The sequence below is a fragment of the Juglans microcarpa x Juglans regia genome, chromosome 5D (genome assembly GCF_004785595.1).
Source record: "Juglans microcarpa x Juglans regia isolate MS1-56 chromosome 5D, Jm3101_v1.0, whole genome shotgun sequence".
NCBI classification, from domain to species: Eukaryota; Viridiplantae; Streptophyta; class Magnoliopsida; order Fagales; family Juglandaceae; genus Juglans; species Juglans microcarpa x Juglans regia.
In genome coordinates, this window is record NC_054602.1 from 11336172 (window position 1) to 11357894 (window position 21723).

At 37.7% G+C, this 21723-nt stretch overlaps 2 protein-coding genes across 3 annotated transcripts; one reads left to right on the forward strand and one right to left on the reverse strand.

Annotated features, from left to right (window-relative positions):
- Nucleotides 1-3010: 3010 nt before the first annotated feature.
- LOC121264540 (protein PLASTID TRANSCRIPTIONALLY ACTIVE 12, chloroplastic) lies at nt 3011-21158 on the forward strand. Of its 2 annotated transcripts, XM_041167779.1 has the most exons (12): nt 3011-3258; nt 3350-3374; nt 3911-3978; nt 4127-4197; nt 6755-7417; nt 8323-8435; nt 16203-16462; nt 17507-17628; nt 18344-18412; nt 19437-19490; nt 20159-20263; nt 20960-21158. In XM_041167779.1, exons 3-12 carry the CDS (start codon nt 3945-3947, stop codon nt 21053-21055), a joined length of 1587 nt encoding a protein of 528 aa, XP_041023713.1. In that variant the 5' UTR covers nt 3011-3258; nt 3350-3374; nt 3911-3944; the 3' UTR covers nt 21056-21158. The 2 variants fall into 2 exon arrangements, with proteins under 2 accessions (XP_041023713.1, XP_041023712.1); XM_041167778.1 differs by lacking the exon at nt 3350-3374 and having other exon boundaries at nt 3910-3978.
- Nucleotides 20366-20650, reverse strand: LOC121264691 (ribosomal protein S7, mitochondrial). Its single transcript, XM_041167981.1, is given in 1 exon segment — nt 20366-20650. A coding segment is annotated over 1 exon segment (285 nt).
- Nucleotides 21159-21723: the final 565 nt, after the last annotated feature.

Consider the following 21723-nt stretch of genomic DNA (forward strand, 5'->3'; position numbering starts at 1 on the left):
GTCTTGAAATTTCGGGTATGAGGGAAGTAAGGGTTGTGTTCAACCATGAGAGGGCAGCCATGCTTAAACCCTATTGAGTATAGTTTTGCCTAGGGTTTTTCTTTTCTAAGAACCCAAGTATTTGATGGCAAAATGAATGAGAATGGACCATTTGAAGAACTAAGATATATTTGGTCATTACTAGTGTTCCATGAGATTATGCCTATCTAGTCGCCCTATGAGAAAATCACAAGTTAGAGTGCCTTGCACATATCAAAGAACCTTCGGCCATGAGGTCTCACACACACAAAAGTATGTCTTGCACACTTTTAGCCCACACGATCATTATGGTTTTGGGTCTTACAAAGAATGAGTTGTCACTTAACAGCTAGGGTTTCAACCAAGTGAAAGAAAGGTTAATATCATTTGGCCCTAGGATTTCTCATGTCATGTGTTTATGTGAATGAGGCATAGAACAATAGAGAAGTCGTGGAATAGATGGAAGGACCTTAAAGCCGATCAAGGTTAGAATGTTTAAACTCCTAGTGCACGGATCACATGCTTGATTATCAACATTTTTTTTCAAAAACCTAATATTCTTAAAACATACACTAGCACGCTTGCTCGATCTTTGTAAGTTAGCTTCTAAACTTATCATTGGATAATATACTAATGTATTTGTGTAAACTTTGCATATTTGTTTTTTTATTTTATTAATAAAATGTTATTCTCAAATGTTGCATGCTACGAGGTTTACACCCCTGTATTTTTCATGTTATGGTCAAATGATACTTGCTGGAAATTTTGGTTAAATGACATCTCCGAAGTTTTGAAAAATGATATATGCCATGTTGAGTCTTCATGTGTTATATTAATGTATATGTATCTGAATATTCTAATTATTTCAAACCGTTCACGTGGTGCAGTCTTTGAAGAGTGAGTACAAGTACATGGCATGGTTAAATGAAAAGTTGCATAGTTTCATCACAAGTTATAAGTCACATGTTTTCGGATTGTGCATAAAAAGAAAAAGGTTTTGTCATGACCTCAATGCTAGGATGGGGAAATATCATAGTAGAACTCTCGTGTCCACTTTAAAGTGCTTAAATTAGAGTGATAAACTTTAGGTTGATTAAGTACAGTCAACGGACTTCAAATGGATTCTTTTTAAAAGATTATGGACCGAAGTGGCCACATCTAATGCTAGTTGGTGCAACACATGAAAAATAAGGTGAAGGCATTACGATTTGCAGTATCATATTGTACAAGACGTACTCACACCTAGTCAAATGGTCGATAATGTGATGTGTTAACTAGGGAGCTCATGGTTCATAGGGGTAGCTGTGAGGTGTCCACACACATTATTACATGAAATAAGATTACAGGAGATTAATAAGAAATGACACTTTGTTACATGGCTATACTGTTACTTTGTTACATGGTTACAAGATCAATGTTTTTTAAAAAGAAATCTAGATGGGAGAAAAATGTGTTTTGTCAAATTACACGTTCATACTTATGGTTTACTTTATATATGTTCATGTTATCTTTGTGTTTATTTTTTGTTTAACTTGTTGAGATTTATTGAAATCTTATTATGGTAGTTTTCACTACCATTCTCCTTGGAATTGAATAAGTTGTTACATGGTCAAAAGATAACCAACAAGATAGATGAATGACCCGACATAATCTATGATTGCTATACAATAGCATTTTGCTTTAATATAGTTGACACCTACATGGAGGCCATTTTGCTTTTGCTTAAGGATATCTAGGACCTCTTACATTAAGAATATGTGTTGTATTGGACCACTGACCTCACCTTCGATAATCGTTTAGACCATTATGTGAAGATTATCTTGAAGTGTCTGTCAGAAGTTCGTGATCTTATGAGAGCTCATTGAGGGCGAAACTAGTTTAATAAATATTTGTAAGGGGCAAGGTTCCGAGACCCATACTTTTGTATGAATGGTCCAATAACTGTTTTTGGGATTAATAATGTTTTATTTTGATATCATATTAAATTGCTCAAACCTTTGTTAGTTTTAAATTATTATGTTGTGATTATTGTATACTACTAGAACATGCTAGGTGTATTGCATGTTAACTGTCATCAACGAGATGTATGTGACTTTGTGTTCCATATCTCGATGCTTCAATCTCCTTCAAATTCCAAGCGAGGTTTGGGGGCATTACAAGTTTTAAGAATATTATTATTCAATTTTGAAATTAAGGTGTTAGGATATGTATAGTGTATGAATTATATACAGTTTTGAAATATGCAATCTTCATTTATTCATTTTAAAAAAGTTGGGGATCATTATCAAAGAAATAACTTTTTTATGTAAGTTTCAAATTTATTAATTTTTTTAAAAGAAGTAAGCATTCTACTATCATTTCCGATAGTGTAATTAGAGTATTAATATTGGATTATGCAAATGTAAATGTAAAATTTGCATAATATGACATGATTTTACATTTAGCTATTTTCTTTAAAACTTATTTCCACATTAGATTATCTATCTATTAGTCAAAATAATAATAAAATATTATAATTTTAATAATTTTTTTTTCAATTTTTTTTTCTATTAATTGAAATCTGCAATCAAAGTGCAGGAAGAGTAACTAAATAAATTGATTTTTTTTTCTATTAATTGGTTTTTAGTTACAACCCAAACTAAAGTGAAGAAATTTGCCCGCCGCTAATTTCTACAAAAATCAGCAATCAAGATGCAGCAAGAGTACAAAAAGGGATCACATATGATATTTATGGAATAAAAATAAGCTTTGGTCATTGTACAGTAGACAATCATATATGACGCACAATACTAACATACTGTAGCTAAAAGTCATATATATTTCTATTTGTATAATTTAATCTAGGTAATCTTATATAAAATAAGTCAAATTTTACATTTTACTGACATTAGAATAATCAGTGCTCCTGAAGAACTCCGTTGAAATCAAATCATACTCCATGAAATTAAAGGATCAAACGGTCAAAATTCCCCATATGAAATATGAATTCGATAGTCATAATAAGAGAGAGGCCCTTATCCACCCTCTCTGCAGTCGCACTTCTTCCCAGCAGCTGCACCCCTCCCCGGCTCAATAGCCAAAACCCTCTTCCAAGCTAAAACCCTCGAATCCACCCGACACGTTCGAAAAACTCTATCTCAAACCATACTCGCACACTCTCAGCAGCCCAGAAACGCTCACGAATTACACCCTTTTTTCTCCCCCCTTCAATTCCAGCCACCGAGCAGTCCTGTTAATACGGTAAGTTCCGCATCTGAACACTGGGTTCAGTTTTCTTGTTCAATATCACTCCGCTTTACATTTCTCAACTAGTGCCAATTTTGTCTTGACAGTTTGATCCTCCGTTTGTTTCGTCGGTAAGTGTTCTTTGAGAAAATTTAAAGGTTCTTGTTGTGCTGTTTTTCTTAAGAAAAAGAAAATACAAAATGGATGAGAATTAGTGAATTACTGAGGCCTTAGGTTACGATGGATGAAGCTCCTGTTGTCTCGGGTCCCATACAATGAATAATATCATGAGAACGATATTTTTTTTTTCAATTTTTTTCGTGCATTTAAAAACAATTATCGGTGATCACCGCTGGAAAGAATAAATTAAAGTTTCGGGTGCAGAGAGATTTATTTCCTGAATTTTTTTTTTCTACTTACAAAAAAAACAAAGAGAGATTTATTTCCTTTTTATCTGCTTTTTTTTTTGGGGGGGGGGGGGGGGGGGGGGGGGGACTCCCTTACATGCAATTAGACCAAGCAGATAACAATATTCAAGGTTTCCTGGTCCTTTAACCATTTTACAGTCGTTTTTTGTGTTTATCTGCGTTTACATACGTGTATACTGTAACATGGGGTTATCTGATCGTGCTAACCGACTTATTCGTCTTTATTGAATACTTTGCAGATACTTATGTCATATACATACTTCTTGAATTGAGATGGCATCTGTTTCGGCAACTTGGTTGTTTCAAGGTTCTTTTAGTTAACCTGATTTTATATGCTAGATAAATTTAATTGAAGTCAAATTTCTTATTATTTAGATACATTTTTTTATAAGTTATTATTTAGATACATGAATCACTTACGTATACAGCCTTCTCATTTTCTGGGTGTATGGTAGATAGAGGATTGGGAGTTATAGCTTCTGCCGATGGCTTTGGTGCTGGGAAGCTGCAATCCAATCACTTTCAGGTTTGTTTTTCATCTTAATACCTGTTCAATTTTTCTTATGGGGATTGCTTAAGAGTTTCTTAGGATTTCATGCTTGCAAGTGAATGCTCTTCTCTTCTTATGTGATAAAGTTTTAGTAAGTACAAGTTACATTTTTGCTTTTTCTAATAAATTGTTTAATTAATTATAAAAAAGGTAAGTATTAGTTACATTTTATTTGGTTCCTGAGAGAATGTAGGCTGAGGAAATGAAAATAACTCAACTGAGCCGAAAGCAAATATCTGGGTTAGTTGAGTGACCTTTTTGTTTGACTTGCAGAACTGCACATAATGCAAACATCCAACTTGGCTTTTGCCGCAATAGTGAGGATTGTGTTTCGACCACTCCTTGGAGATGCTAGTACCTGCATATATTCATAAAATCTTATGCATTGATTTAATATGAACATATGAAGCTAACTAATTTTTTTTGATAGGTAAGCAAAGAAAAGAATGTATAGCCCAAGTACACAAGATGTATACATGAGAAGTACCGAGCTAGAGTTTATATTTGAAAAGAGAAAATCATGGACAAGTCCATTAAAATCAATGTCCCCCGCCCATAAGAACAAGTTTTTTAAAAAAGAAAACTTTAAGCTCATCCATTGTTCTCTTAGGATTCTCGAAGCTTCTATCATTTCTCTCTTGCAAAATGCACCAACACATGCATATAGGGGCCAACACAGATTGCCTTGGAAGGCCTCTCTAGCTTGCTAGAAAATCCACCAGCCTACAAGGCATGACCCGTGATATTCCAATTCTTGCAAAAAAGTCATCCCACATGGTCCTGGCTACCTCACAATGTAGCAAGTGATCTACTACTTCTCCATTCTTCTTGTGCATGCAATACCAATCCAACACCATTTTACAACATTTCCTCAAATTGTCTATAGTAAGAATCTTGCCTAAGAAGGCTGTCCAAACAAGAAAAAAAGATGCTTTGAGAGGAGCTTTCGTCTTCCATATATTCCTCTATGGAAAAGTGTTCATTCTTTGACTAGTTAGAACTTGGTAGAACAATCTGATTGTGAATCTACTTCTCTTGGAGGGGCTCTAGCTGATCTTGTCTATGGTTCCCTCAGTCATTCTTACGGCATACAATAAAGCAAAGAACTCGGTGATAACCTCCAACGCCTAATCAACTCGGTGATAACCTCCAATGCCCAATCCTGTGCTACCCTGATGAAATCTACATTCCATTGAGGGGAGCCACTAGAAAATACCAAGAGATCAGGTACTGAGGCATCCTTCGCCCATATAAGCTCAAATATGGTAGTGAATGTGTCTTTTAGGCTTTGTTCAACGCACATTTGTCATACCAAAACTTGACTTGAGAATCGTCACCCACTTCAATACGTGCATGTGTTAGAAAAACCTCCCTTCCTTTTCTAATGTGTTTCCACAAACCCACCACATATGGTCTGTTTCCTCATTCGAGCACCATCCTCTCCAAGCTTCCCCAAACTTGGAATCTATAACTGTCTTCCATAGGGCCCCCCTTTCTCGTTGGTATTGCCATAACCATGCACCCAAAAGAGCTTGGTTGAAGTTCATGAAGTTACGGATCCTCAATTCAACCCCCAAATATTGGTGTGCAAACAATTGACCAATTCACCAGATGAAATTTAAACTTGTCCCCCATCCCACTCCACAAGAAATCCGGTTGTAGCTTCTCAATACAGCTGGCAACCTTTGTAAGGAGTGAGAACAAGGACAGGAAATGGGTGGGTAGGTTAGAAAGGGTAATTTTTTATTAGAGTAAGCCTATCCTTTTTAGACAAGTATAGCCTCTTCCAAGTAGCCAATCTATGATCCACCTTTTCAATCAAGACATTTCAAATCCCCTTTGATTTGAAGAAGCACCCAACGGTAGGCCAATATATTTCATGCGTAGAGGTATCCATCCCATGAGGCTAGCTAGATTCACCGCATTAGGGACATCCCTCATAGGTACCAATTCAGACTTTGAAAGGTTCACTCAAACCAGAGACAGCTTTCAAAACAAAGAAGTGCCCTCAAAGATTGGATTTGCCCATTAGTTGCTCCACATACGAGGGTATCATTGGCAATAAGCAAATGAGAAATATTAAAAGAGCCGTAATTGCCATTCCCCACCGAGAAGCCATAGAGAAAGTCACCTTTCACAAGGCCTGAGATCATCTTGCTGAGAGCTTCTATGACGATAATAAAAAGTGAAAAGTAGTGGAGAGAGTGGATCCTTCTGTCTCATACCACGTGAAGGTAAATAAATAAATAAAAAGATCCTGCCACATTAAATTGGTCCCTATGTGTGCAGATGCACAACTGTCATGTATCTGTGCTTTGTAGTTTTCATTAGAATATTGTTTGACTACTTGATTACTTGGGTAAAGTTATAGGTCTGGTGGGATTATAAAAAATGATAGTTTCCAAACTACAAAATATGCATGTTTTCTTTTGGAGATGCTTCATTCCTTATCACTTGCCCTCTATTTATTGTTCATTTGTCTTCCTTGATCATTTTTTTATGGTTCTGACCCATGTTTCTGTGAACCATCTAGTCATCATTTATAGGTTCATTTCCAGCAGGAGTATTGCAAATTAGACTTTGCTTGAATAATTCACAGAGGAGGGCTCTTCTACCGCCTTGTATAAAGTGTGAGAAGGAAGATGAATCATTCAAAGAAGTGTCTATTGAGCGTCCACCCTACTATAGTTACTTGGACTCCACATCTGGGCAGCTTGAACCAGCATCTGGTGCTCGTGCAAGTATTCCAGAGCAGGAGTATTGGCCAGAAGGCACAGCTAGTCGAGTGAAGAGTGCCAGGGCTCCTGAGCCAACTGGTAAATCATTAGGATCTCCATCTTATGGAAAAAATCCTGGCAGTAGGAGAAAGAAGTATAAAACATTGGTTACTGCTCCTGAATCTTCTAATGTGAGTCTAGAAATGAGTGATCCACTGGAACCTGAAAGTTCAGTGGACACAACGGAAGAGCCTAAAGATTTATCTTCTGATTATGTTGTTTTTCAAACTGAACCCGAGCAAGAAGAAACTGGATATGAACTAGACAAGAAACTTGGACGCCCTCATCCCTTTATTGATCCAGAAGTGAAAAAGCCCATAGAGAAGCCACTTACTGGTGAAGAAATATGGTGGAACTGGAGAAAGCCAGAGAAGGAGCAATGGTCCAGATGGCAAAGAAGGCGACCTGATTCTGAGACGGTTAGTGCCAACATAAAGGAGAAAAATTGACTAGTAACTCTAATACTCCATATAAAGGAGAAGAAAAATTCTACTCATCATCCTCACGCCACACATAATTTTTAAATTTTTAATTTTTTTCTCTTATCAAATGTGTGGTGTATGGATGATGAGTAGAACTCAATTAGTTTAGGAAGAATAAAATAAAAAATAAAAAATAAAAAAAATAAAAATAAGTGGTGTGTGGGGATGATGAGTAGTAAATCTCATTTGAGCATAACTAAATTACTCCATATTGACATTGATTGCATTTTGATAAAAGGGTGGCGGGGTGGAGAGAGGTTATTCAAACCTTCTAAATGGCATGTGCTTCAAATATACACCTTCTCTTTACAAGCTCATGAAAAAGTGGGGAAGGAAAAAAGGAGAAATTGGGGGGGGGGGGGGGGGGGGGGGGGGGGGGGGGGTAATTGTCAAACCCATTGATCAATGGTTATGTGACCAATGGTTGATGCTAAAGTACATCATGCACAGTCATCTTCACATGCCATCTGTCATCTTTCTCAGTATTTCCAGATGGTGAAGTGTGCCTTAGAGTGTAGTTAATGTGACCAAGGTCAGATGGCACTCAGTATGTTATGCATCACTTGTCAGCTGTGTTATTTTTCGCACCTGAGGGATTATAGCTCAAGAGTCAGAAAGGTTCAATGGTGAGGTCCTCTTGGAACCCTTTTATTAGTTGGTTCTGCATCTTTATACATCAGCTGCACAATGGATTATGTTTGCATAAGCTTTGCACACAATATGCTTGTGGTATGGATTAGGTTAGCTAATGAAATCTACTTAGTCAAAATGTGTATGAAGATGAAGCACATCCTTTAGACATGCTCGGCGGCCTTTTATCTGAATTTTGACTTTTTTTTCAGGTTTTTCTCAAAGCAATGGCTGAGACTGGGCAAGTGAAGCTTTATGGTGAACATCCGACATTAACTGAAACTTCTCTCTACAGGGCTAGACGACATCTGTTCAAGGAAGAAAGGTATGGTCATTATAGAATAGCCCTTGTTGATTTACTACACTCTCACACACGCCTATATGTAAAAGAGGTAGAGTAGATGTAACCTATATCAAGCTGGGAACTATTTAAGAATGTGCATATCATCTAGGACAGCCCTTAAATTCAGAAATAAGGTTTCTACAATCAATATGAGTGGGCTAGAAGGGCTTAATTTTTATAATTTTCTTGTTTCTTTTTCTCCCTCTAGATAAGTGTATTTCTTGTAACTTCCCATGGACTTGGATTGCGCCCTTTGAAGTCTTAATACTTATCACAAATATATATATCTATACATACATACATACATACATATACACGTGTGTGAAGAAACTGGGAATTAAAGGTGTTGTCCAGGCTGTGAGCAGTACCCACCACCTGCCAGCCCCTAGCTATTGGCCGGCCGCCATCCACCTGTCATCTACAGCTGGCCAGTCTCTGCCACCAAATGGAAGCTGCCCCCACCCCCCCCCCCCCCCCCCCCCCCCCCCCCCCCCCCCTTTCCTTCCTTCTCCCCTGGTGGCTTCACCATCTTCAGTAGGGGCATTTTTGGAGGCTTGGATAAGACTTGTTACCATTGGCCCAACATTTTAGGCTAACTAAACGGAAAACCGACGGAGAATCCCACATTCTCAGGTATCTGATTCTGGACATGCGAATCCAGCATATGGAATTTCGTGGGAAGTCAGGATTTCTTAAACCAAACAGTCATATATGGTTTAGCCATAAGATATACTTACGTAGAAGCAATGTCCTAACACGATGTGGAAAACATTAAACTCCTACTAGGAAAGGAAAATACCTTTAATCACAAAGAAAACTTGAACTAAACCTAAACAGAAATTAAAATACACTAGACGCATGAACAAATGACTAATAACTTGAATACCAAGCATGCTAAATCTAAAAATGACTAGAATACTCCTAGGATTAGAACTGCATGAGATGTAGGGTTTATTTGGAATCTGTTAGTGATTATCATGTTAGCTTTGCAAATCTTCAATAGTGTCTCCTGCCTCTAAATAGTAATCAAAGACACCATAAATTTGATTCTTACAAGTTTGCTCATACACTTGTGTGATCTTAGATTACATGAAATATTAGTTGAAACTTTTTTTCCACTTTAAGGATAACTATACTTTAGGGTTCATAGTGGGCAATGAGTACATGCTTGAAAAATATATGAAGCTAAACCATTGATATTAAAATGGACAAGTGGCAAGACAAGGATAAAGAACAGTGAGTACATTTGGAGAAGGTAGAGAAGGTGCTGATTGAAGATAGAATAAGGCTGAAGAATTTTCGGTCTAGACCGGAAAAACCAACCGGACCAAATGGTTCAGTCCGGACTGGACTGGACCAAAAATTCTTGTGGTCGGTTTGGTCCTGGGGCCTGTGATTTTTGGACCAGACCGGATCGAATCCGACCGAATTAGTATATATATATTTTAAAATATTTATATATATAATATTATTTTATATAGTAGTTATACTTATAAAAAAAAAATTATATAGTAGTTGTATAAGTTAATTATGTAATTTTCATCTAATCTATTATCATTGACCATATAAAATGATAAATAATATATGCTATCAATTAATAATATATCATAAATCATATGATAATATACGTAGATACATAATACATTTATACATATTCTACTATTTAGACTTAATTTAAGTAATTAGGTAATTTTTTTTTTTAAATAACTAAGGCGCAAGCAAACATGAATAATCTATATACACTGAAATTATTTGATATTCATTAACCATATATAAAATGTTAGAATTTTAATTTTTAATATAGGACATTATTAATAATTTTACATACTAAAGTTTAAGTTAGTAAGTAGTAACTATCAACATCATAAATATAATTATAGTTATGTTTATGATGTTGCATTTCTGGGGTGTAAAGTTGCATTTCTGCCCATAAAATATTTGGGACTACCGCTAGGGGCATCTTTTAAGGCCAAACACATTTGGGACGGGGTGATCGAGAAGATAGAGAGGAAGTTGGCAGCTTGGAAAATGACTTATTTATCTAAAGGGGGTAGGATTACTCTTATAAAGAGTACTCTCTCTAATATCCCTACCTACTTCCTTTCTTTATTCCCTTTACCAGTTGGTGTGGCCAACCGTATTGAAAAATTGTATAGAGATTTTTTATGGGGTGGCCTGGGAGAGGAGACTAAAACTCCCTTAGTAAGTTGGAAAAAAATTTGTTGCCCGATTGCTGATGGAGGACTGGGTATTCATAGTCTATGTAGTTTTAATAAGGCGTTGTTGGCGAAGTGGCTATGGAGATACCATGGGGAAGAAGCGTTGTGGAGGGGGGTGATTGATTGTAAGTATGGTAGTGATTGGGGAGGATGGTGTACCAAGGAGAGCAGGGATTCGTATGGAGTGAGTCTATGGAAGTTTATTAGGAAAGGTTGGAGTCGCTTCCTAAAACAAGTTAACTTCTCGGTTGGTGATGGTTCAAAAATCAGATTTTGGTCTGATGTTTGGTGTGGGGATATTGAATTGTCTCGAGCATTTCCGGTTGTTTTCAGATTGGCGACTAATAAGCAAGCTTCAGTTTCCGAGGTGATGGGTTTTTCCAATGGAGTGGTGCTTTGGGATGTAGGCTTCTCCAGATCTGCCCAGGATTGAGAAGTAGAGGAGGTTACTGATTTTTTTAGACAGTTGTATTCAGTGGAGATAAGAAGACAGGGCAGGGACCAACTATGTTGGAGACAAACAGCCTCTAAAAATTTACAGTTTGGTCATTTTATAAGGTGATACTAAATCAACACCATATTGGCTTTCCTTGGAAAAGGATTTGGAAGGCTCATGTTCCGTCAAGGGTGGCTTTTTTTGTATGGACAGCAGCAATAGGGAATATTCAGACTATAGATAACTTGAGAAAGTGCGGAATGATTGTTTTGGATTGGTGCTTTATGTGCAAGAAAGAAGCGGAATCAGTGAACCATCTACTACTTCATTGTGAAATGGCTAAAGTGCTGTGGGATGGTGTGTTCGGAAGGGTTGGGCTGTGCTGGGTTATGCCAGAAGCAGTGGTCGATTTCCTAACAAGTTGGACCAACTTTCAAATGCATACTTGTTCCCAAGTGGCAGCTGCATGGAAAATGATGCCTTTGTGTATTATGTGGTGTATTTGGTTGGAGAGAAATGAGAGGTGCTTTAATGATCGGGAACGCAATAGAGATGCATTATGGAAGTTTTTTATAAGCACTCTACTTAGCTGGTTCTCTGCTATTGTACTCAAGGGTGGGGCTGTAAACGAGTTCTTGTCTTCGTTTTTCTAAGTTTTAGAATGTAATTAGGTGTTTCTTGTGTATACTTCCTGTGTACTGGGGCTTCGCCTATTTCATTGTGCTTAATAAAATTATAGTTAAATTTCTTTTTAATGAGTTAGTTAAATAATCCACATTAATAATTCACTTAATTTTAATTTTAGTAATTTAAATATATTTTTTAATTAATTTATTTGCACAAAAAAAAAAAAGATGAAAAGAAACTGGGCCGGACCAAACGGACCGACAGCTACCATTCCGGTCCGGTTCGGTCCGGTCCCTATGGGCGTTTGCTCATGTCCAGGGTGGGAAAATCCTGAACTGAAGGGGTTCGGTTTGGTCCCAAAAACCCCCTCTAGACCAACCGAACCGGACTGAATTCACCCCTAGATAAGAAAAATATATGGCATGTTTCCCCGTTGCTTGGAAGTGTAAATTAAACCTTTTAAAAGACTTTCAACCAAAAACCTGAACATCAACTCTTGGGAAGATATTGACCACGGACAATTTGAGGAAGAGAGGTTGCGTATTGGTGGATTGGTGCTACATGAGTAAAAAGAATGGAGAATCCGTGGACCATCTCTTATTACACTGCGAGGTAACAAGAGTGTTGTGGGATGAGATCTTTCAAAGGGTTGATGTTGCTTGGGTTATGCCTTTGAGGGTGGTGGATCTGTTGGGTTGTTGGACAAAGTTGCAAGGCTGTCAACAAGTGGCAGCAGTGTGGAAGATGATTCCGTTGTGCATTATGTGGTGTACTTGGACGGAAAGGAATGCAAGGTGCTTTGAAGATAAGGAATGCACAATGACCGAGTTGAAGAATTTTTTTCTCCACACTCTAATGTGTTGGTTTTCCACTATTGTTTTGCATAGGGACAATATTCATCTCACCGGAATGGGAGGTGCACTATCCAAAGGTGTGCCAAAAGAGAATGCCTCGTCTTTGCTCAGATCATTTTCCTATCTTATTGGATTGTGGGGGCATTCGAAGTGGGCGTCGTTATTTTAAGTTTGAAAACATGTGGCTGAAAAGTGAAGGTTTTGGGGATAAGGTGAGGCAATGGTGGTCATCTTATCAGTTTTATGGTAACCCTCTTTCATTTTAGCCAGTAAACTGAAAGCTTTGAAAAATGACCTTAAGCTTTGGAACATACACTCCTTTGGAGATTTAGGGGAGCGTAAGAAACGCATGGTGGATGAATTACAACAGCTCGAGTGTATACTTGAAGTTAGAGCTCTCGTACCGCAGGAAATATTGAGGAAGACTGAGTTGGTTTCAGAATTAGAGAGAGTACTATCATTAGAAGAGATTTCTTGGCGCCAGAAGTCGAGAGCATTGTGGCTGAAAGAAGGGGATCGGAGTACAAAGTTCTTCCATAGAGTTGCCAACTCCCATAGAAGAAATAATACCATTGAAATGTTGAATATAAATGGTATGGTGTGTAAGGAGGCCCCTGTGATTAGTGAACATGTGGTGGATTTCTATGAACAACTACTTACAGAAAGAGAGGGATGGAGGCCAAAGATGGATGGCCTTGGTTTTGATACGATTGAGCCTCAAGAAGCGGCGTGGTTAGAGAGGCCCTTTGAAGAAGGGGAAGTGTATGAGGTAGTGAGACGTATGGTCAAAGATAAAGCTCCCGGTCCAGATGGTTTCTCGATGGGCTTTTTCCACTCTTGTTGGGAAGTGGTGAAAGTAGATTTAATGAATGTGTTTCAGGAAGTTTCATTGGTTGGGAAGTTTGAGAAAAGCATAAATGCTACTTTTATTGCGTTGATCCCTAAGAAGATGGGGGCGGTGGAGATTAAGGATTTTCGACCCATCAGCCTGGTGAATGGAGTGTATAAAATTATTTCAAAGGTTCTGGCTAACAGATTGGGGGTGGTTCTGGGGAAGATTATTACGAAAACACAAAATGCTTTTGTTAAGGGGCGACAAATCTTGGATTCAGTTCTTATTGCTAATGAAGGACTAGATAGCAGATTGAAGGCTGGATCTACAGGGATTCTGTGCAAATTAGATATGGAGAAGGCATATGACCATGTAAACTGGGATTTCCTCTTGTATGTGCTGGGTAGATGTGGCTTTGGGGTGAGATGGTGTACTTGGATCAGGTGGTGTATCTCTACGGCCAGATTTTCAGTCTTGATAAATGGCTGTCCGACTGGCTTCTTTAGCAGCTCTCGAGGTCTCAGACAAGGAGATCCTCTGTCCCCACTCCTTTTTGTTATCGTTATGGAGGCATTGAGTAGGATGATATCGGCGGTGGTCACGCATGGGTTGGTGGCTGGTTTTCCGATTGGTGACCCCAATAGGGGTATTATTATTTTGTCTCACTTACTATTTGCAGATGACACCCTTTTATTTTGTGAGGCTGATCACAACCAGTTGAGGACATTGAAGGCTCTGTTATTATGCTTTGAAGCAGCGTTAGGCCTGAAAATTAATTTTGACAAGTCAGAATTAGTACCAGTGGGGAATGTGAGCAATACTAGGCAGTTAGCTAGCATTCTTGGGTGTAAGATAGCTTCTCTTCCCATTACCTATTTGGGATTACCTTTGGGGGCTGTTGCTAGGGCCTCATCCATTTGGGATTCTGTTATTGAAAAGATAGGAAAAAAATTGGCAGGATGGAAGAGATTGTATTTGTCGAAAGGTGGCCGGGTTACTCTCATTAAGAGTACCCTTTCTAACTTACCTACGTACTTTCTATCTTTGTTTCAATTGCCTGTCAGTGTAGCGGCTCGGATTGAGAAACTGTATCGTGATTTCCTATGGAGTGGGATAGGGGATGAATTCAAATTTCATTTAGTTAGCTGGGACAAGGTGTGTAGACCAATCTCGTCAGGTGGGTTGGGCATAAAGAATTTGAGAACATTAAATCGGGCTTTGCTTGGGAAGTGGTTATGGCGGTATAATTTGGAAACCGGAGCTCTATGGAAACTGGTGATTGATTATAAACATGGAAGCTTATGGGGGGGCTGGTGCACAAAAGAGGTAATTGGGGCAAGTGGAGTGGGGATATGGAAACACATTAGGCGCGGGTGGGGGGACTTTATTACTCATTCTAAAATGGTGTTGGGGAGGGGATCCCGTATTAAGTTTTGGGAGGACATTTGGTGTGGGAGTGAGGCCCTAAAGGAGGCATTTCCAGCTGTTTTCCGTGTGGCTCGCAACCAGGAAGCATCCATTGAGGACCTCATGATTATATCAGGGGATCATGTGCAGTGGAACGTGACATTTAGTAGAGCGGCACAAGATTGAGAAGTAGACATTTTTGAAGCCTTTTTCAGCCTCATATATTCTGTGAAGCCGAATAGACAGCAAGCTGACAGCTTATGGTGGAACCCGACGGGTAAGGGCATCTTCTCTGTTAGATCCTTCTATAAGTCCCTTTCCCACACCACAACCATTCAGTTCCCGTGGAAGAGACTTTGGAGAAATAAGGCGCCTCCGAAAGCGGTTTTCTTTACATGGACAACAGCATGGGGGAAGATTCTGACCATTGACAACTTGAGGAAGCGACGGTTAGTTATAATAGACTGGTGTTGCTTGTGTAAGAGATCAGGTGAGACAGTGGATCATCTATTGTTACATTGCGAGATAACGAGAGCCTTGTGGGTGGAAGTTTTCAGTCGAGTAGAGTTACCCTTCGTGATGCCAGAAACTGTGGTTGATCTGTTGGCCAGTTGGACACTCCCGAGAGGCGTTCAACAAATTAAGGAGGTGTGGAAAATGATCCCGATCTGTATCATGTGGTGTATCTGGCAAGAGCGCAATGATAGGACTTTTGAAAACAAGGAGCGGTCGCCGGGGGAACTTAGAGCTTTACTTTTCCGTACTTTAATGTTATGGGCCATTGCTATAGATTTTAATGGCCTGAATGTACATGACTTCTTAGCTTCCCTTTCGTTGACCTAGATAGGTTTTATCTCCTGTATCCATCTTGTGTACTTGGGTTTTTGCCTATCTCTATTTATAATATTATCGATTACTTATCAAAAAAAAAAAATTTATCGTTCTTAGAATGTATTTAGGAGCACTTATGTATACTTCCTGTGTACAAGGGCTATACCTTTTTCATTCATATATATAATATCTATCTTTTACTGATAAAAAAAAAAAACCTGAACATTAAGGGGGAGAGCTTTATAACCGAATACTTTTTGCAATAAAATGTTCTTTTCTTATCGCAAACACAGAAGCCCTGCTTTCTTACTTGATATTTAAAATCTATGTGCAGAAACTTATTTACGTATCTGTCCATAATTATGATGCTTAATATAACAATTGTTGAAAGTAAGCCGGGTTCATTTGTGCTTGCCCTGCTTTCTCTCTTTCCCTAATTTACAACTATCGATTGATTTGCCACCTGAAAATAATTTATTACAAACACTTTTGTAGCATTGCAGTTTCGTGAAGGCATTTGCGAAAATATTCTTGATTTTGTAGGCTTCAAGCAGAACAAGAGAGACTGGAAAAAGTAGGTCCAATAGCATATTACTCCGAATGGGTAGAATCATGGAAAAGAGACACTTCGCGCGAAGCTGTTGAGAAACATTTCGAAGAGACTGATGAAGATGAAAACACCCAACTAATTGAAATGTTTTGCCATCAAACAGATCGAGAGTATCGCATAATGATGGGAACTGATATCCGTATTCGTAGGGATCCTCTAGCAATGCGAATGAAGGAGGATCAAATAAAGCAAAGTATCTATCCATATCTAATAATTTAATGCATTATTTTGTATCTTCAATTTGTAATCATATTGTTTAGTATTTAGTTTATTGTGATTGATTCGGTATTAGTCTGTCAAAGGGGGATTATTCTGTTTATATATATTGGACTTCTTTTTTTTTTTCCATATTCATAGAGGATGCGGGGTAGGGATTAAGGAACTTCCTGAGGTTGGTGGGATTAAGATGACATCCTTTCTTGTGAGAGATATTACCAGAACCTTGCTCCTGGTTAAATAAATTGCAGCAGATGCTTTCTGCTTTAACAGATCAGCTGACATCATGCTTAGAGTACATCTCTCATACTCTAAATATGTCAGACTGGAGATGTCAAATATACCCTTTTAAGTGAAATAAAATTAAAGTGAGAGTTTATTGGGTTATTATTGCAAAATAACAGTGGTCAATCCCATTCGGTTTCTATCATGAATGAGAGGATTTGTGGTATTTGAACTAGGGAGATAATTTGCATTATCACAAACCTGAGGAGAGGCCGTTGTGATTTAACCAGAACAAAGGGAAGAGGGATGAAACCATTTCTTCTCTCTATGTGTAGTCTATGCATCTGGTGCACATTTGTTTCTTTCTCTTCTCATTTTCAATGTTTCTGTTGCCAGGGAAACCCATAGTCATTGTAAGAAACATCCACTTGTATGGTTTCTTCTGGCCGCATTTTGTTTGAAGTTTCTTCTATATTGAGTGTGTAAATGTCCTACAAGTTGCGGTTTCATGCCTTTCCTAATTTAGCATGATTCTTACATAATGACACCACTTATTGTCGATATATATTATTTCCATGCCTTTATCATCCTTCTACAATTCAAAGCTACCTGACTTGACTCTTAATTATTAGTATTATGTTGCCTATTCTTTTATTAATATACTTTTACTTATAAAAAAAAAAAAATTATTAGTATTATGTTAAAGCAACAAATGAGAGAATTTGCATTTCATTACCCTTAAACCATATTAGTTTTATTTTGTTCTGGAAATTCAAAACTCTGTTGTCCTTTTCAGTATGGGGTGGGGATCCAGTGTATCCAACGGTGAACTACATTCAAGACCCTGATGAAGAGATTGATTTCAGGGGCCCAGATTTTCATGAACCTACACCCAATATGCTTGCTTATCTGAAGGAGGTAAATACACTTAAATTCAAATTCTCTCTCCCCTTGCCATTGCTTATTGTATTTATCTGGTGTACAATGTATCTGCTCTATTTTTTCCCCTACAAGCAGAACTCTTCCATTGTTACTTAAAGAGTAGAACTAGTACTAATCCTTTCCTCAATAGAGCTTCTGTCAATAGTTTCTAATTAAATGCTGTGAAAACCACTCAAGTAAAATTGGAGAGTGGTCTCAAAGATGGAAGAAAAGAGATACTCTCCCCGTCCCATTTTGTTTGTCCCTTTTTTGGAAAGTCCTGTAATACAAGTCTGCATTCCCAAACTAATACATACAATTGCAGTTGTCCTTAATTACGTGTCGCTCAATGCATACAATTGCAGTTTGGCAGTTTTCCTTAATTAGTGTTGGAAAATAATGGCGTATTATTTGTTAGTCAAAGCAATAACTTTTGTTCCCTCAAATGGTTAGAATTATGGAGAGAGACCAGAAAAATGGAGAGCGAATAAATGAAAACATGAGTGGCATTTTATGTTTTTGTTTAGATTTGTATTAAGCCTTGATCTGGTTATACTTATGCTGGTTGAGTGTTGGGCTCAAGTATTTATGTATACATTTATTTAGGAGTGTATATATTCATGTATGTACAAAACTTGCTGAAACTTTTATATCATACTAAAAAAGAAGGATAAACTTTAAGCTCAGAAGTTCTTTCCTCTGCTTTGATCAGCATGGAAAAATCATATCAAGAGAGGAGCTTGAAAAGATGCTGGCAAACGACAAGACTGAAGAGTTAGAGGTGAACTCTGCTTGATGTATTGATTTTCGTTCTGTATTTCAAATTGGATAGACGATTTGTTCCACCAGACCAAAGTAGAAAATATATGCACTATCTATTGATATTTGATGTTCTTATTATGCTTCAACATCTACTTACTGTTGACGATTTATTTGTTTTGCTCTAAAACATCCTTGGAAACCAATATAAATGTGCCCATTTCTCGTCATCTCTAGTTGTGTCGGAAATTGACTACGAACAGGTTGATGGTGGAGGATTACTGGCAAATATTCTCCTCAAAAGCAGTTTTATGGTATTCACTGAACGAGAGGATGAGAAGTTGAGTTGTAGTAATAAAAACGTCCAGTGGAAATAAGTTCTCGTAGTAGTCCAGTGATCAGTTCGCATGAGATTATTACCTATTTATGTTTGATGGTTTTTGAGGGTGCATAAGATCCCATTCTTAAGTTTTTGGCTTGGTGAGACGAGTAAGTAAGAGTGGAGATTTGTATTTAACAAAAAATTCAAGCAGAAGAAGATGAATTAGACAATCTATATGCAAGCAACTAATTCATATCACATTTAAAAATATTTTTTTGTTGAAACAAAGCCCTAGAGGAACAGTTCGTTCTTTTTCTTCTGGAATTGAATTTTGGGTATCGAGGAATTTCACTAGTTTATCGGCATATTTTAGGAAACTGATAAAGGCAGGTTCTTTATTTATATGTTATCTGATTGAACATGCTATGTTATCTGTAGTAACCTTGGTAATATGAAATTTTGTTGTATAATTACAATGCAGACATGCATCGATCTGATGATTTTTATTCTGAAAAGTGCATCTATCATACAAAATTGATTTCTTCTGATAAGTTATTTCTCCAAGAATCATTTTACTTGTGTTGGTTTCTGGCACTTGAAATACTAAACATGCCAATTACTTTAGGTTAACTTTGAAGCAACACCACCAAAGGCAAACCTCTAAATATCTATAGTTTTCGAGTTTATTCATGGTTTGACTCTTGATGTTTACCAATAAATGCAGGTAACAGATATGGATGATGCTTTGGCACGAGCAGTTGACATTGGTGAAGAGGATGTGAGTTTTATTTGCCTCATCTTTTTTGACCCTTTTTTCTCTTTAGTTTATGATGATTCCCTTGGTTTCTATTGTCCAAATGGCCCTCTGGTTGTTTTCCAAGTAATTTTATTCCCATCACAAGGTGTTGGCTTGATGGTAAGAGGCTTCCTCTCATGTGATTTGGTAGATGAAATGTCATGGGTTCGAGTCTCCATGAGCATGATGCCAAGGAGATGAGACATGCCCGTTATCCCTACTGTCTCAGAACCTGTGATAACCCAATATGATAAGGATAGATAAGGATAAGGGTATGTGGTGTATGGGATCTCACATTGCTTGGGATGGAGAAGTTTTTGCTCTTTATAATGTTCCAATGGGGCTCCAACTGTAGCATTGGCTAGTCCTTTTGGAATATAGGTCACATGACTTGGGCCTTCCATTGGGGTATTACAAAACCCTTGGTAGATTGGGATTGGGTTATAGGCTTCTAGCTTTGGCAAATCTTAAGGAGAGCCCACAGGCCTAGCTAGTCTCCTCTTTAGCTGGTCCCCAATGGATATGGTCATGTCCACATAGAGAGCACCAACTTTTAGTCTCTCATTCCACCCACCCTCGCTGCACTTTTTGACCAAAAGGAAGAGAGAGAGAGAGAGTAATTTCATACCCTTTTAACCTATTTGCAACAGGATGAAGGAGAGGATAGTGATGTTGAGGTTGAGGAAGAAGAGGACGAGAAAATCACACGCAATTGGAGCGTCTTGAAAAGTACTCCAGAGCTTCGCAAATCCAAGGTGATTTTGTATTTCATTATATCCCGGTTCGGTTGCATGCTTTCATTATTTATAATTTGATTAGGTGACGAGCATTATTCCACACATCTCCCTGTACATCTTTCAGAAGAAGTCATAAATAGCTAAGGTTTGTTGACGATCCCTGGCTACAATACCAGGGACATCATAAATAATACCTGCCACTCCTACTTTTTCCACTTCGCATATGGGCTTTATATTCTCTACGGTGTCAACCATAAGTTTGATTATATTGCGTTCAGTTTGAGCTGGGCGATGAAAAGTTTGATAAACAATAGTACGAACTTTTGTTCTTTTACCTTCTTTCATGCGAAAGTTGACCAACTTCTTGATCAATTGTTTTTGCTCACCATCCAAGGCCTCCTACATAGCTTAGAATTTTTGAACAATTGGAAGCCGCTTTTGATGCCCAGGCCGAAAAATGTGTATTACGCAATCGTTACTGAGACTTGCATAAACATGGTTAAATGTTCTGTTAATGCCTGGTTAATTACATCACTCTGTACAAGAATACGGGGTTATCGTCCTTCGAACTATTAGCATCCACTAGATAGCAAGCAACGGATTCTATTAAAGAAAGGAGTTAGAAATTGAAAGTTTGAAGCACTAGTAGAAGTTACTTTGCATCTCATGTTGCTTCTTGTTTATTGTTTATTGCTCCTACCCTTGAACTTGCAGGGAAAGCCGAAGGACAATTCCATGTCTCTGGACGAAGCCATTGGTGACTCTGAAAACCTGACTGATTTTCTACTAGACTTCGAAGAAGATGACTGATCTTATCTTTGCTTTTGAATTTTTTACGACAAGTTTCACTAAACTCCGAGAAATGGTGACTAGGCATATATATGGTGAAATGTAGCTGTAGAATTATGATTCATTAGCCGATTGTCTCTATTTTTTTTTTCACTTTAATATATAAATTCTGAAAAAAAAAATGCAATGTTTTGTTGATCGCTTAGGTGTCATAATTTAAAACCAATTTCTAAATGCCATCTCAGCATGTACTATGTCACATCGGCCAAAGGATTTTTCACGTCCAAATTACTTGTTAAAACATGTCAAGGAGATTACAAGGTTTGTCAAATACAAACTCGTTTCAGAATTACCAGGTTTCTGTATGTAACCTCACCAAAAAAAAAAACTATTACATAAAACCATTACAAAGCCCATGAAAACTAATTTATTACTTCAAATTTATTGCTAGTTTTTAATTATCAGACTAATTATTTTATTAGACAAGCCAAACATATACCATTTATACTAGGTAAAATAACTTAGAAAGTTGTAGTTTTGTTCAAAGATGATGTGTAAACGGACTCATGTGGGATGGGTTCTTCCGACTAGAGTCTAGACCTTGAATGTTAAACGTGACCATAAATAAAGCCCATGGGCTAGAAGCCTAATATCCTTGCTTTAAGTTTCTGTAAATATCTCTTTCAATG